This window comes from Nematolebias whitei, chromosome 15, assembly GCF_014905685.2.
Source record: "Nematolebias whitei isolate Nwh7 chromosome 15, NemWhi1, whole genome shotgun sequence".
In the NCBI taxonomy this organism is placed as follows: Eukaryota; Metazoa; Chordata; class Actinopteri; order Cyprinodontiformes; family Rivulidae; genus Nematolebias; species Nematolebias whitei.
In genome coordinates this window covers 23082961-23098549 of record NC_056512.1, presented here as the reverse complement: position 1 = coordinate 23098549, position 15589 = coordinate 23082961, and the positions used below count along the sequence as shown (strand labels likewise).

The 15589-nt window shown below is 37.7% G+C and overlaps 1 protein-coding gene across 1 annotated transcript in view; it reads left to right on the top strand.

The window, feature by feature from the left end:
* LOC119421551 (myosin-10) overlaps nucleotides 1–15589 on the top strand; it is a 77119-nt gene that overhangs the window by 24694 nt on the left and 36836 nt on the right. The window contains exons 4-6 of the mRNA XM_037688895.1: nucleotides 7031–7058; nucleotides 10712–10814; nucleotides 14921–15013. Coding sequence (XP_037544823.1) covers nucleotides 7031–7058; nucleotides 10712–10814; nucleotides 14921–15013 — 224 coding nt within the window. The remainder of the gene's footprint in view (nucleotides 1–7030; nucleotides 7059–10711; nucleotides 10815–14920; nucleotides 15014–15589) is intronic.

Below are 15589 nucleotides of genomic sequence, written 5' to 3'. Positions count from 1 at the left end.
CCCCCCCCCCCCCCCCCCCAACTCCAAACTATCTGTCTTCTCTGTCTAAAATATGAAAAGTTTGGTCTTCAAAAGTATCCCTTATCCTTGAGGTGTAGGTGGACTGCTGAGTCGGCTTAAAGAGCTGCTCTCCTGTGTTGAACCATGTGTCTGTGGAGAGGTTCCCTCACTTCACTCACTCGTGAACCAAACCCAGAGATACTTAACTCCTCCACTTGAGGCAGAACGTCACCCTCCACCCAAAGAGAACAAAATGTACATCTACAACTAATAATGTTCGAAGTAGTAGTAGCTGAGCGTTGTCTTAAGAGCGATATAAGATTGCATGAGATTGCGCTTAACTTTATTTTTAAGGTTTGACCAAAATGGCTACAAATCTATCATTTCTCAAAAAAATTATCTAAGTTTAAACTCTGGCATAAAAAGCTGTGGACAATATGCATTCTTTCTAGGAATTCTAGGACTTTAATTTCTTCAAGTTTTGACCCACATAATTTATTTAAAATGCACCATCATAGGAGGCAAAGTAAGAAGCAGTGTGAGAGTACCTTTAAGGTCCCAGACTTTAAACAAAACCTTGTCTAGTTTTCACTTCATTAGACCACGTGTGCATAATGTAATGTAACTGCTTTTATTCACTTAGTTGCTGCAATATTCATGAGTCTTATCACAACTCAGCAGGTATCCACTGACTTTGACACTTCCCAGATCACTACTTCCACTGTCTGGGAATGTGAATGAGCTCTACGTCACACACACACACACACACACACACACACACACACGCAGTGTTTTGTTCATCTGGCTTTAAGTAGCTCTGGACTCTGTTCTACATCTGCTCTTGGCCTTCATGAGAACTCCGGGTGGTTTTTATTTCACTCTTTCACTGATACAATCACCATTTTACACTGGGCGTAGAGAGTTGAGTGTGCATAAATGTGTGTGTTTGTGGATGGATCCGGGTTATCTTTTCCACAAATAGCAGTTTATGTAAGAGCAGCCCACTGACTTTTGCTCAGGATTTCTCATGTGTGTGAAGTGGTTGCCATGACGCTGGGATTTTAACTGTGTGCTGTTGTGTTTTACGACTTCGTCTTTTTTAAAGCAAATTCTAAGAGTTTGAGCGTCATGGTGGAAAACAAGTTATTCAATTGTAATGGTCCAAAAAGCAGAAAGTTGCAGTCTTAGACCAACTTCTTTTGGTATAAAATTTGCATTTAACTTTATGTTAAAACTGCTTCTATTTGATGATGAAGCTTTCTCTCTTGATGAAGTGTTCAGACTTAGAATCACTGTTGGCCAAGTTTGTGTGCACAAACAAGAAATATGATTTTTGTTTCAAGTGCTCACTGCGTACAGACATCAAGTATAATAAACTTAGAGGAAATTAAATAAAGGATAAAGGGGACAGTATGTACATTTAGTGCAAATATGCTTATTTTGTTTCACAGCAAAGTAAACTCAGACTCAGGCTGTAATGTTTATTGACCGCTCAGTTCACAAGGTAGGAGGCAAAAGTGCATAAATTAGGTGTAAATTAACTATTTGAGCTCACTAATTCACATTAACACAGCTGAAACAAGAGTTTGCATAGATAAAAAATTGCTATATTTAAAATGTGTTGTTTGGACTTTGGACTAAAGCCATGTTGCTGAGGACCATTGAGGGTAAAAAGATGCAATGGTAGGCCATGCATGAAGAACTAATTAGCAGATTAAGGTCTGGTTTCAGAGATGTGGTGAAGGCTTTTGGTGACTGTGGTTAGGAAACCTTAAATATATTTGGCCAGAAGTTCAAATTAAAAATCATGCTCTGCTCTGAGTGAATGATTCAAGGCTGCTGGGAATTTTAAGACCCGTATCGACTTGGTATTTAACAACAAAATAGGAAAATTAGCACATTTAAAACAATTCATATGCAATTAACATTTGCTATGACCAGATTCTTGTGTTACAGTTCATTCTTTTACAAGAAGTGCCTCCCACAAATGATGCTGTGTGTCACTTAGAACGAAAATCAAACTGAGTGAGAATACAGTTGGCCGGCCTTTTCTTAAATTAAAATGTTCATGTTTACTGTGAACAGAGAACTCTATCCAGGCAGAGTTAAATAATGTACAAATGCATAAAAAAAAACCCCCAGAACTAGCGGCCCCCTCCTGGCACCATGTACAATGAGGTTGATAAAAGGGGGTTAATAATGTTTGGGGCTTTTGTGGAGAGGTAGAGAAGGGCGGTGCGCTGGAATTTAAAGAATGAAGGTTTGTTTAATCCTCATGGAAGCCAAATTATTTGCAGAAAATGGAATCTAAATATTCAGAACAGTGCCATTCTGGATCACAGAAGCGTAAAGATGAAGATAATTGCACGTTGGCTGTGTTTGTCCATGACACATGACAAGAAGAACATGACTGAATGCAGGGCACAAGGGTTTTAAATGTATTTCCAGCTTCTGTTATCAGGGTTCACAGCAACCGATGTTTCCCTGTATATAAATCTGCAAATAGCAGCTGTTACATAAACTGAAACACACTGATTCTGTAACGGTTGCATTAAATAGACTACAAGTGAAACATTTCACAACTGTGACAGTCACTGTAGCATTTTTTAAATCTGAAGAACTTGAAGTTGTGTATACAACGTATTAAAAAAATCTTATCCAACTCTGATCTTTAACTACCTTACAGACTGGCTGTGATTTATGGAAGACATTACTAAAGCGGCTAAAAGCCATGATGATGTGATTCAATTAAAAACATCTGTAGCACACACAGACAGAAAAACAACAGTTCTCATCCCTCCTGGAGGAGCTGCAGTTGTGAGTAATCTTTCTTTGCACCATGCGTGTGGGACAAAAGAGGAAATGAGAGCAACTGAGGGAAAGGTGAAACACAAAAGGGGGGGAAGATTTAGTGAGGCAGTAATGAGCTACTGGAAAGGCAGAGCATGCACAGTTTGATTAGTTCACCCAAGCTTTGCCAACATGGCATCATGGATGAATATGATCCAGCAGTTAGTTACTGTGCTGATTCAGAACTCTTAATCACAACCACATGAATGAATGATCAGAAAGTTTCAATCAACTTTTTTTTTTTTTTTAATTAAACCAATCCACCTCGAAACTATTTACAGCTGAGCATTTCAAAACATTAAAAACTGTCTAAGCAGTTGTTCTGATATTTTAAAGTGGAGTTATGGAATTTGATGGAGCTTCGTGTAAAGGTTACAAACCTTTACATTGCTGTGAATTTTAGGAGCTGCGGCACTTTCGAAGCACGACAGCACACTCTCAAAAACTTTATTTTAATCCAGTTTTGTGATTGTTTGTAGCAAAAATCAAATATCAAACTACAAATTATATTAACATCACTGCCATTAAATATCAGTGGTCACAATAACCATGTAATTTAAGTTATTTCAGCATCCCCTGAATGTGAGATCACACACAACCTTTTTTTAAGGTTTGATCAAAATGACAATTGTCATTTCTCAACATGAAATGAGCTCAATTTAAAACTGACATGACAGTAGGCAGGCAATATACATTTATTTCTAGAATGCTAGGTCTTTAGTACTAGTAGTGTTATGCAGATTGGTAAGGGTGATCATGACACATTGCTTTTTACCAGTTTTTCTTGTCATCCTTTTAAGATTGTAGATATGTGGTGATGTCAGAAGAACAAGCAGGAGGTCACTCATCAAACTCTGTTTAATCCTGTTAATCTGAGCTGATGATGCTTTAAGCTGTATAGTGAGTGCGTGTTTGATTTTATTCTTCATCGGTGGTTACTTATTGTTTCATGCTGTTGTCTGATGGGACTTGTGGTTTTGTGACAGTTCTAGCTTTGTCTGATAAGCATCAGGTCTGTGTAGATCTGGCTCTCAAACATGAAACAGGAAAAGTAATCAAACATTTTTATACAAAGAAGCCTCTTCATCAAACAAGAAAGGAACATTTGAAATGAGCAGCTCATGCATTATTCACACTGTTATCCATATTTAGCACATTTTTTACTTCTGATTTTGTGTAGATGCTAGACACCATCTGCATTCACAATAACTTTAATATGAGTCTAAAAACAAACAAACCAAAAAAACCCTTAGATACACACACCCAAGCAAATGTACCGGTAGTTGTCTACAGCTTCACAGTGAACACTGACACCTGAACAAAAGGTAATTTATTTGGTGAAAGATAGCACCTGAAGGCCGTCTGAGCCATCTGTGAAAACTGACCCAAATCAACAAGGCGTGAGGTCATTTTCTGTACCCAGCCTTTTACATGAACCCTTTTAGACAAAGCAGCTTTTTTAAAGAACATGTTTTTACCTCAACTCTAAGCCTGTCATCTCAGGTGTGTTTGGATATGTGTGCTGATACCCTAATGTGTAAGTAGCAAGGTATTTGTAATGAATAGCCCACATGTGTTTAGCTTCTGGCATACGTTGACGCACGTGGTGAGGTCATTTTTACTATTTAAGAAAAATGTATTGATGTTGCGCGTCACTTTTCACTTAACGTGGTTGAATATTGCACTTATAGAAAACAGCTACTTGCTCCTCATTTAACTGTAAATAAAAAAAATAATTATGTAAACTACATTTATAGAAAAACGGGTTTCATTGTTGGTTCTATGTTAGTCAAATTTCCCAAACTTTTGGGAAAAGAAACATGCAAAAGTGTTTTTAGTTGGCACAGATGGGGTGTTTTCTTTAAAAATGAAGCATATTGGCCTTGGTTTTGTTGTGTAACAATTTGGTTCAAGCCTGGTGAAAAACGTCTTTTGTTGTTTATTTAATTCAAATAGGTTAAAGATTTTACAATCCATAATATATGTTTCAACCATGCAATATTTAAGTATGGAAAGTTAATGGATAAACATTAAAAACAGTAAGAACCATTCAAAACGGTTTGAAAACAGTGTTTCCAAGTCCACCTATTATAAGTGACTTTGGGCTTGTATTTTTCTAAAGTCGCTTTCAAATCTTGTGAGTCGCAGGTTGCGTTTTTTTGGGGCTTGTTCTGAACATGAAGTTGCTTATTTGGGCGTGATTTTCTTTCCGAGTGAAACTAGTTGATTATGTCCCAGCTCCGCACAATAAAGCAAAAGACGAGTGGTAGTAGGTAGTTTGTCCCTTCCACGTCCCCATTTCCTGTTTATCGCTCCCGCCCAACCTGGCGAGGCGACAGGCGCCCACCCAAACAAACACTCATACTGTGGCTGACCACTAGGGGGCTTCACTCACACTCAGATGTCAGGATGTTTTGTTTCTAAAAATATGTAGAAAAATTACATACGCAAAATGCTTTTTTTTTAATCAAAGCTTAAAAGTATGTTATTCAAAGCATTTAGTGTAATTTTGCTGTTGTTTATATGTAATGCCATAATAAATGTATGTTTATACAGTTTAAAAACTGCATCTGTTTTACACAATGTGGTGGGTTGCCAGTTGTGCTTATTTTTTGGCTTGTTTTCATAGAGCTGGTTGCTTGTTTCTATCGTGAGACCTGGCAACACTGTTTGAAAAACACTACATTTTTTACTGGAAGTGTCTGATGAGCTTTCGCCTCTATTTTGGATCCATATATGTTCCCATGCAGTGCCCCTTTACACTTCATGACCTATTAGAACATGGCTGGAATTTGGAAAACATCCTTTAGTGAAAGGCAAGCACAAATGCAGCTGCACTCTTGGTAGACGCCAAATTGTTTTTTAGCTGCTTTATTCAGTGCACCCAGAGTGCCCTTTTGCATCTTCACCAACCATGTACTGCTTACACTATGCTAGCAGGAAGCTACCGCTGTAGGTATCATGTCTGCACTAAAGATGGCTGTTTCAAGCAAAAACCTTTTTGAAATTGCTTGGTAATTATTCATTTATTTTGAATAATCAAAGATTATTCAAAAATCATTGCCCACAGTCTGTACTGAGTTGTTCCCATGACCTTGTTAGAATCGGAGCCAAAGCCTAGGCAGGAGACCAGAGAGGCCAGTCCTGCTTCAAATACTGAACAACCAAACCAAGCAGGCTCTACATTTTTAATCAACACTACACCCAGGACCCTCCAATAATAAACCATCACAACCTTGCTAGAAATGCTCAAAATCCTCCACGACATATCATGACGTATAATGGGGAGCCCACTTTGGTCTTAATATGCCGCTTAAGACCATAACCTGTTTTTATACATATCAGTGCAATTGTTAACCAGTGTGAAGGAGACTTAAAACAATACAACACAAGTAGTCAGTTTAGTGACAAAAAAAGTTTTACCCTTATGTACAGTACATGCGCATATATAATATATTATGTCTTTTGTAACAAAATATTTAGAAAATGGCTTTAGCTAACACTTTCAGAAAGCAAATTTCCCCAATCTACAAGCATAAAGTGTAAAATGTGTAATAAACAACTTTTTTTAACATTAGGTTGTTTGTAGCATTGTAAGAAACTGTCTGCCACTGTGGGCCACTGTCCTGCATGTTCCAAAGGATCTTGTAGATCCTAAACATGTCAGTTCTTTGTTTGATGTCACCTTTAAAGTTCACTGTTGAGTGCTGGAGGCCTTTCAAAGTTGAGAGGTCACCCACTTTAGAGGGTAAAACCAAACCTACCATCTGGACTTGGGATTAATTCCTCAGTGATGAAGCTCTAAAGGTTTTGGTTACCACTTTGGGTGTCAGTTTTGGGGTCACTGCACAGCATGGCAGAGCAGAGTAATCTGGATGTGGCAAGTTTTGGAATAAGTACCAAATATATTCCCAACAGACCCATTTATGGTTACTTTGCTATACATGAACTAATGTTTAATATAGTCATATTATGGACATGTCATTAGGAAAAATATCAGCAGCTGTGGCCTTGCCAAGCAAATCATCACTGGTGAATTTTTAAAATAAAATAGTCACATAGCATTTTATTTTATTATGTGTTAACTATTTTACTAGTGGAGATCATCTTTGTTATATCGTTAAATTGCAGGAGGAAAAAACTTCTGAAACATGCTGACTGATCTTTTTTCTTTGAACAGATCGTGAGGACCAATCAATCCTTTGCACGTAAGTACCACAAGTTTTACTTTAGCTTTCTCTTTCTTCTTCTCTTCTATTCTTCTATTAAGGTCATTCCTTAAGACAGATTGTTCATTTGTTCCTAAGTGGTTCTAGTGATATAGCAGCTCAGTGGGCTAATAAATGAAACTGTCTGAAAATTAAATGTATATGTTACTTAAAAACCCTGTCTTGTCCTTGAACATAACAGTTTTCATAAGAGCATTTGATAAAAATCATGCCTCTTGCTTTTCTTTCTCCTTCTTTCAAGTGTGTTTTTTCTTTTTCTTTTATCTTTGTAAAGCCTTTTTTTCCCCATTTCAATGTTTCTGTCATCATGAGTCAGTTGCCCAACTCCCATCACCCGGCTGCATTTTATTTAAAGACTAGTTACAAATAGCTTTTTGCGGATGCTGGCCTGCACAGCGGCTCTGCCAAATACTGAGGGAGTTATGAGTGTGGTTTGGTGGCCTGCCTTCATCCTTTACGTCAGAGAGTAATTAAGTGCCACACTCTTTCAGTGTAGCATGGATTTGAGGTTGTCGTGAAGAGCTTGCTGCACATTCCACCCCCTGTTGGTGATGATTAAACAGTTTTGCTTTTCTTCTTCACAAAAATACCTTTACAAAACAGAAAAAAAAAATGCATCCTAGTTTATGACAAAGAGGTGTCTGGGAAAGTAGAATTTTAAATTAAAAACATTGTTTGAAAATCTTATGTCCACACTGGCTAAATACTGCATAGCATTACAAAAAGACTATAAGGTTTAGTAGTTCATTATAGCATCATTGAACTATATTTCTTTCAGTACCCAGGATGCAGACCTGTAGACATGACATTAGGAGAAAAACCTGAAACTTTTTAACATTCCAAAAAATAGATGGGTCAGCAGAATCTAAAAACACAAAATCCAGGGAGCACACAACTAACTAAAGGCATCATGAACAAACCAAAGAGCTGACAACACAAGAAAGCAAACAGTATGACAGAACAATGACTTAAAGGTGGTCTGGGAGTATAAGTATGCAGGAAGAAGTAATTACTGAGTGAGTGCAGCTGAGGGTAATTAGAAAATGAGGGACAGGCAAGTAATGAGGAGCTGAACATAAGATGATGGAAAGGAATCTAACAGAAACATACTAAACACAATAAATCCCAACAAAACATCAACAACAAATAACCTCACTATTAACAGAAAATAAACCTTCGTCATGACAGAGCTAATCTAATTCTTTAGCAAAAAGTCGAGCTTTATGCGTGTCTGGTACAAATGGTCTAATACTGCAAGAACCTGAAAAACAGCAGAGAACAAGTTGTTTCAATTAACAAAGTAAATATCTAAATATTCACACAAGACCAGTAATGTTTCGGTGTGACTGTCATGGGTGTATTAAGAAGACAGTGGACACTATATTACATGTGATAGAGCATGATGGATTGTGGAGGGTTATGAGCCTGCCCAAAACTTTAGTAAAGAGGTCCAAGTGGTTTATCATTGTAGTAGCTGCATGACCAGAACGTGGGACTGGTGCTGTGGCTTGGTCATCTACAATTAGAAGCAGGACTGGCCATGCTGGCCTATGACTCATCATGCCCACATGTGGTGGTAGCTTCATGCTGGGGTGGTCAGATCATCAATATGAATAAATATGGAGGAAACAACACCATTAACTTTAATTGTCTAAAACTGAAGTCAACATGTCCATTTACTGTGTGCTGCCATATTGTTTTGGAGCCAAAGTTTGTGCATGAGGGATGTGTGGCTTTGCTATAAATACAAAAGTCTCGCCTACACATTCTCTGAACTCAAAACAGGTTGTCACATTGCCAATCAACGTGCAACACAACACTTTTCTTTTAGCCTCAAAGACCTCATTGTAACTACAAATATTTAACAAAATGCAATCAACAGCAAGCAGCATTTGAAAAAAAATTATTGCAAGCGTATTTTTGTTTTTAGACTGGAAAATATCCCACATGGAGGGGCAGGAGTTAAAAGTTGTACTGCAGCCAGCCTACTATTGAGAACTTTCCTTTGCGGCTTCAACTTCCACTTCTGATCCCATTTCTAGTTATATAAGTTGATGTGTGGGAGTTGATGGGATGGCGTTTAGTTACATCCTGAAACAGTCATGCCATGGTGGGCGAACTGAGGGAGGTGAGCGGCACCTGAGAGCCTCTCAGGGACACAGAAAATAGCAGAAAAACCTGTTTAGTGAGTCTTAAGAGCATGACAGCATCACAATTGCCTTCAAAATAAGGGACGTTTTCCAAATTTGCTGTGGTGAAAGCACGTTCATAAAACAGGATGTGTAAGTCTTGGAGAGAGTATCAGAGTCATTATCCTGTATGAAGGGAACCTAAACGGTGGCGCCAAGCATCCCAGGGGTATCCAGGCCTCAAAATGAAAAATAATGATCTGCTACTACTGTATGTTATTGAATGTTGTCGACCAGGAGGATTTAAGTTTACAAAATTAGGTAAAGACCAGAAGAGCTGTGAGAATGTCTCACTATGTAAGACGAGCTAACCTTTTACATTTTGATTGTGTCCTGTTACGTTACAATAGCCTGTTAATCATCAGGGAGAAAAACTGTAAAGGAAATAAAAAATAGGAATCTCAAAAATAGCTTGGCATCATAGTTAATTCTTTATTTTGTGCAATTATTTGCCACTTTATGTTTTAAATTAAAGTTTATTAGGTGTTTGTTTATAGCTTAGACTGGGGGATTTTAGAAAAAACAGCGTTACATCATTATTGGCTCAGATAAGAGATGTAGTCCAACCAGGCAGGCAACTTCAATAAAGTAGGGCACATAATTTATTTTTATACATGTTTACCATAAAAATGTGAACAGTTTTAAGAAAATGTGGAGCTGAGGCTTGTAGCTCGGACAGGGTGCAATCTCTGTGCATTTTTATTGGCTGTCAAAGTTTTTACTGCTCAAACAACTCTGAAAGTAATTCCAACACCATTGTTATTGTATAATTGTAATTTTTCTGTTGAAATACTTTTTTTTTCTCGATTTGGGCCTATTTGACCTATATTTTTACGCTTGTAATCTGCATTCGAGGACTCGCCTCTGATTCTAGTGCAGCATGTGAAACCACAGTGAACTAAGTGCAGTAAAGCTAATGACCAGCTACAGTAAAGCCACAGGTATGTAGCTCAATGTACTTTTGCTGGCCTGGTTTAGCTGTTGGACCATGTTTTCTGGGCACCAGGACCCGACTGGGGGAGCTGTGGAAGGCCCTGCCTTTCATGGCTATCATTAGACAAAACCCAAAAGTTGGGCCTGGAAATTTTGGAAACTGGCTTAACAGACCACAGCATTCTCCAGGAAAACCCACTGACAAACAATGGATAGATATAAAAACCAACAACATACAGCCTTATGGCTTTTCACTCACTTTCATCACTACTCTAGTCATCCTATCACTCCTGACCAAAATTAGGCTAATTAAGGTTGATCTTGGTTATGGTTTTACTGTTGTCTATTAACATTAGGACAATTTATATAGTTTATATCTTGTAAAGTGGTTATTTCTCACAAATCAATGATAATTATTCTTTTCAATAACAAACGTTTTACTGTAATTTCTCTCCTTTTTTTTACTGACCTGTTTTTCACCGTGTTGTTGACTGAACTTTTTGTTTTCAGAGGTGAATCAGGAGCTGGCAAGACTGAGAACACAAAAAAGGTCATCCAGTATCTGGCACATGTTGCCTCTTCGCATAAAGGACGCAAGGACCACAACATTCCTGTGAGCCCCTCTGCTTACAATTTACCCACTGTCTCTTCTTTTTCCAGCTCTCATTTTCAAGTCTAAAAAAAATCCTATATTAAATTACCATACTCAATTGCATCTCCCTTTAAGTTAAAATGCATTGATCTTTGCGATTGATTTTTACGTTATTGATGCAGTTAAAAATGTCTGTTGATACCACTTTCATTGTGTGTTTTAATGTTAACACATACAGCATAAGCTGCTAACTAGTTTAGCTTATTGCAGTATAATTTTACAGCTATCTTTGTATGAATATGTGTAGGCATGGGCTAGTTTGAAATACTGATGCTATGATTACCTTGAGAAAAAAATAACATAGTATTTCATAGTACTGTATTTAAAAAAAACTAAGTTGGGGTGGTATGGTGGTATTGGTTGATGCTGTTGCCACTTAGCGAGAAGACTGAAGGATCGTCTCCCATGCTGGGACCTTTCTAGGAGGAGTTTGCATATGTGGGTTTTCTCAGAGTACTCCATTTTCCTCCCACAGACCAAAAATATGCATGTTAGACTAATTGGGAACTCTAAATTGTCCCTAGGTGTGAGTGAGAGTGTGAACGGGTGTTTGTGTACTTGTCTTTATGTGGCCTGGTGATGGATCTTGACCTGTCCAGGGTGTCCAGGTCAGATCTTTAAAGTATTGTTAATACAGTGAAACAGTGGTATTTTTGCTCAAGGTTATCAATATTTCAATATGACCCATACTAGGTGAGTCTTGTCGTCTAATTTGCTTCCTTAGGGCAAACCACATATTTCCCATAATATAAAACTAGTAAATTGTTTTATTCTTGTTACTGTTCTAATTAAACCTGAAGCAATCATCTTAGTTTTGATAGCAGACTTTTGTATTGTTGTAATATACATCTTACACAAGGAGTGTCTTTTTGTGAGAGTATATCCAGTGTTGGCCCAGTACATACTGGTGTTGTATTTCTTGTTGCTTGTGTCCAACATCAGCGCTTCGGTTTTTAACACTTTCATTTGTTTATCTATAACAAACAGCCCGAATCTCCCAATGCATTCAAGCTACAGGCAAGTGTATCTCCCACTTAAGTGTATGGTCCATTTCTGATGTTTGTGTTCATCTGCATGCCCTTCTCTTGAATCTCTGCCGCCTCCATAACGATGCCGACTGACTAATCTAAACGATGAGGTTGTGAGGTATGTGTTTGTGCTGGCTCTGGCTTCTCACTTCAAAACCCAGTGAATCTGCCGTTAAACCAGCAGGCTCATGCTAACATCACGCAAAAGTTTAATCAGTTGGGTCGGGGTCTGTTAAAACACTTGGAAACTGAGATGCTTCATCAGAAACACATGTCAAATACCTGCAATAAAAGCTGTTCATGAAGTCCTAATGGCTGTGCAGCCCGTGTTGTTAGACACAGCCACACTAAACATCTCTCCTTCAGCTTCATTTAAAAACTTTTACAGTTATTTTTATTGCAAATTAAGAATAAAAAAATAAAATCTGTCATATTTCTGCATGTTTTTTTTACGAGTTTACACTTTAAATGCATGTCTGTAGTTTAAATAAATCCATTCAGACTCTATTGATGTGATTTTATTTTCCATTCATCTCTTCAAACTTACCTCTTCTCTGCTAGATTCATCCAGTTGCTGTTTTTTTTCCTCCAAATCAGTTCCTGATGTTTCTCCGTCAACTGAAGACCTAATAAATGCAGAAGCAGGAGGAGTTATTTATGAGTTCTATAATCAAAGTCATTGAGCACAGACAGTCTGAGGAGATTTCTGGCTAATGTGCCAATTTTTTCCGTACCTGAGTTAGTGATGTCAGTGGCTCAGCGCTTCCTGGCCTGGACCGCATCATCCACACTGAGCTCCGCAACGCTGCCTTCTCCTGCTTCGCATTACAGCTGCCTCTGTGCACAAGCCAGAGGAATGTAGGGTCAGGGATTGAAGGAGAGCAAGGAAATCGTTCAGGAGAAGTGAATGAAAGGAGATAACTGAGGAGGAAAGAGGTGAAGGAACAAAGCAGACTAGAAGTAGCCCAAGTTTTAAAAATTCTTTCAGTGAGATAATCATTGTGAAAATGATTTATACAAAAATATGCATCAGAAAACCTGAAATATAACTAGACAAACACAAACAAAACAAAAATAACAAGTTAATGAATCCAGCTGCAGGAAGTGTGTTTTCTGATGAGCTTTTGCTTTTAGGTAAAAATGAACCAGTGGCATCACCAGAAATTAATTTGAATAAAAGTAAAATTTAACATACTGTTGCCTGAAATATATATTGAAAAGGGAAAAATGAATTTTTTGCAGTAGTCCTTTTTATCAAAGTGACTTACGGTTAAATGACAAACAAAAAATTATGTAAAATATACTGCTAGCTGCCACAGCACATAGAAATCCCTTCGTATAATATTTGGTGTCATTGTGAAGCTTGGAGATTCCCTTTCTTAAATATAGAGATTTACTTCTCAGTGACATCACTCCAGATCAATAAATATTGAGTTTTCAAACCGGAACTAAACAAAACTAGCTTGTTGCTAGCCAGGTGATAAATCACCAAATTTCAACAAACTCGAATCATTTTAGAAACTTTTGACATTTAAAATAATAATAATAAATCAACATTGAAAACATCCTAATTGTGGCTTGTTTTGCCAGCATGGATCATATTTATTTATTCAGTACCAAAATGGAAAAATAAAAAAAGAAAATATAAGCTATTTGATCGGATGGTGGCCACATCCATGGTATCAAGATATTTAAACGTAGCAAACTGCACAAATGCATAAATAATTTCCTTTATTAAATATTTATATACAGTACAAACACACATATATATACAACCTTATGTGTGCTTATTTTTTGCAATAATGTACTGTATGCTATAGATGCATGGAAGATCCAAATGTTTGTTCAGGCAGATTCAAATGTTCTGGACTTTTGGCATTTTTAAATTGTAAGGTCTGGTCCAGCCCTGGATGACCCGGCCCAGGTCTGCACAGCCTTGATTGTTCATCATTCTTTCTCTCATCAAAACAAGTTAAAACAGAGCCAGAGAAAGCTGCTTGCTGCTAGATGAAACGCAGCAGAAATATACACGAGTCTATGAGGCCATACAGCTGTATCATGCAGTGGCAGAAGTGCATGAGGTCATAGGAAGGAAAGCTAATGCCAGCTAATGCTAGCTTATTTACAGTCAACCCGAGACAGTGAACCAATCCATGGCCTGCAGTCTGCTTACGTCAAACTTTGGCTCCAGCCCCCATTCAACCCCGTGTCTCTGGGTTCCCAAAAAATGACCTGTAAGTGGGCCGAACTGTCCACTCAGAAAACTCAGAACCAGGGCTGGAACCCAGGCTGTGCCAACCCACGCTGGGCCAAGTCTTACAACACAAAATGTCTATTTGTTTTCTCACCTTGTTGAAATCACATTTTTTTGTGATTATTCAGGTCAAGAATTGATGGACTTGACCTGAACAAGACCCCCCCCCCCCCCTTAAAAAAACCCCTATAAAATCAAAACACCAGATGCACTTTTGCTTATTAAAATTAATTCTCTTGTTATGAAATTGTGTTATTTAATAAATAATTTAACATTTTAGGAGCTTTAATATTCAACAATTCAAGTTTTAGGATTCTGAAGGAACATATCAAACTGTCTTTTGGGTACTTTTAACAAACTGTAGGTTACATGTTTACAATGTGACGGCCAGAAGAAAGCTCTCACATGTCGATATGAACTTTTCTATTCCAACATGTGGCAACAACACGCTCACTTTATCACCTTTCCTGTTTCACAAGGTTTCTCCAACTGTTTGGTTGTCTTGGCTCTTAAAATGGTCAATTTCAGTCTGCAGCTGACTCAAGAAAAAGTCAACAGAACCGTGAAGGATTGCTGACTGTCTGAAAAATACCTTAACAAAATGGCATGGCTTCTTTTTTATCTGCTGTTATGATTAATTGATTATGCTTCGATTGCTTAAGTATGTTTTGAAGTAACCAAATAAAAATATGTTTGAAAAAGCTATTAATGAAAGATTCCCTTGCATAGCACCAAGACTTAAAAATGTTTTCAACACCGTTTTTCCTCCTCGTCTTTCTTCACAGGGGGAACTGGAACGGCAGCTCTTGCAAGCCAACCCCATCCTTGAATCTTTTGGCAATGCCAAGACAGTGAAAAATGACAACTCGTCTCGCTTTGTGAGTTTACATTCTCTTTTCCAATGATACCTCTCTTGATTTAAACATATTCCCAAACATTATCCAGGCAGGGAATAGATTTTTCACCTCCACAAGATTAGTTTGTGTATGTTGGGAATCTTTGTTGCCGCTCCAGTTCAGTTTTTGAACTTCAAATCTTATAATGGGCCTCAATTATCACAGACTTGGATATTTCTTTCTTGTTTTATTTAGAAATCCTACTTTTTCCTTTATTATTGTGAGTTGAACCGTTTGAGTTTAAGTCAAAAGAATCTGAAAAGGGGTTAAAAAGTAGAGGAAAAGACTAAATGTCATCGTAGTGAAAAGCTGAATATGAACTTGGGATGAATTTGAATCCACAGCTACTGGGTGAGCTTAGCAGAAAGTCCAAAAAAGATCTAGTTGCACTTCTTAAGCTTAATAATTAAGTCTTGCCATTCCAAACTCATGAAACCAGCAGGAAGTTACAGTTTTCTGCCAGGAAATTATCTAGTCTGGCACATATCTACTGTAAAACCAAAATTGTAAGCTTTTGAAGGTTTATTGGTGGATTTTTGGTAAAATTTGATGCACACA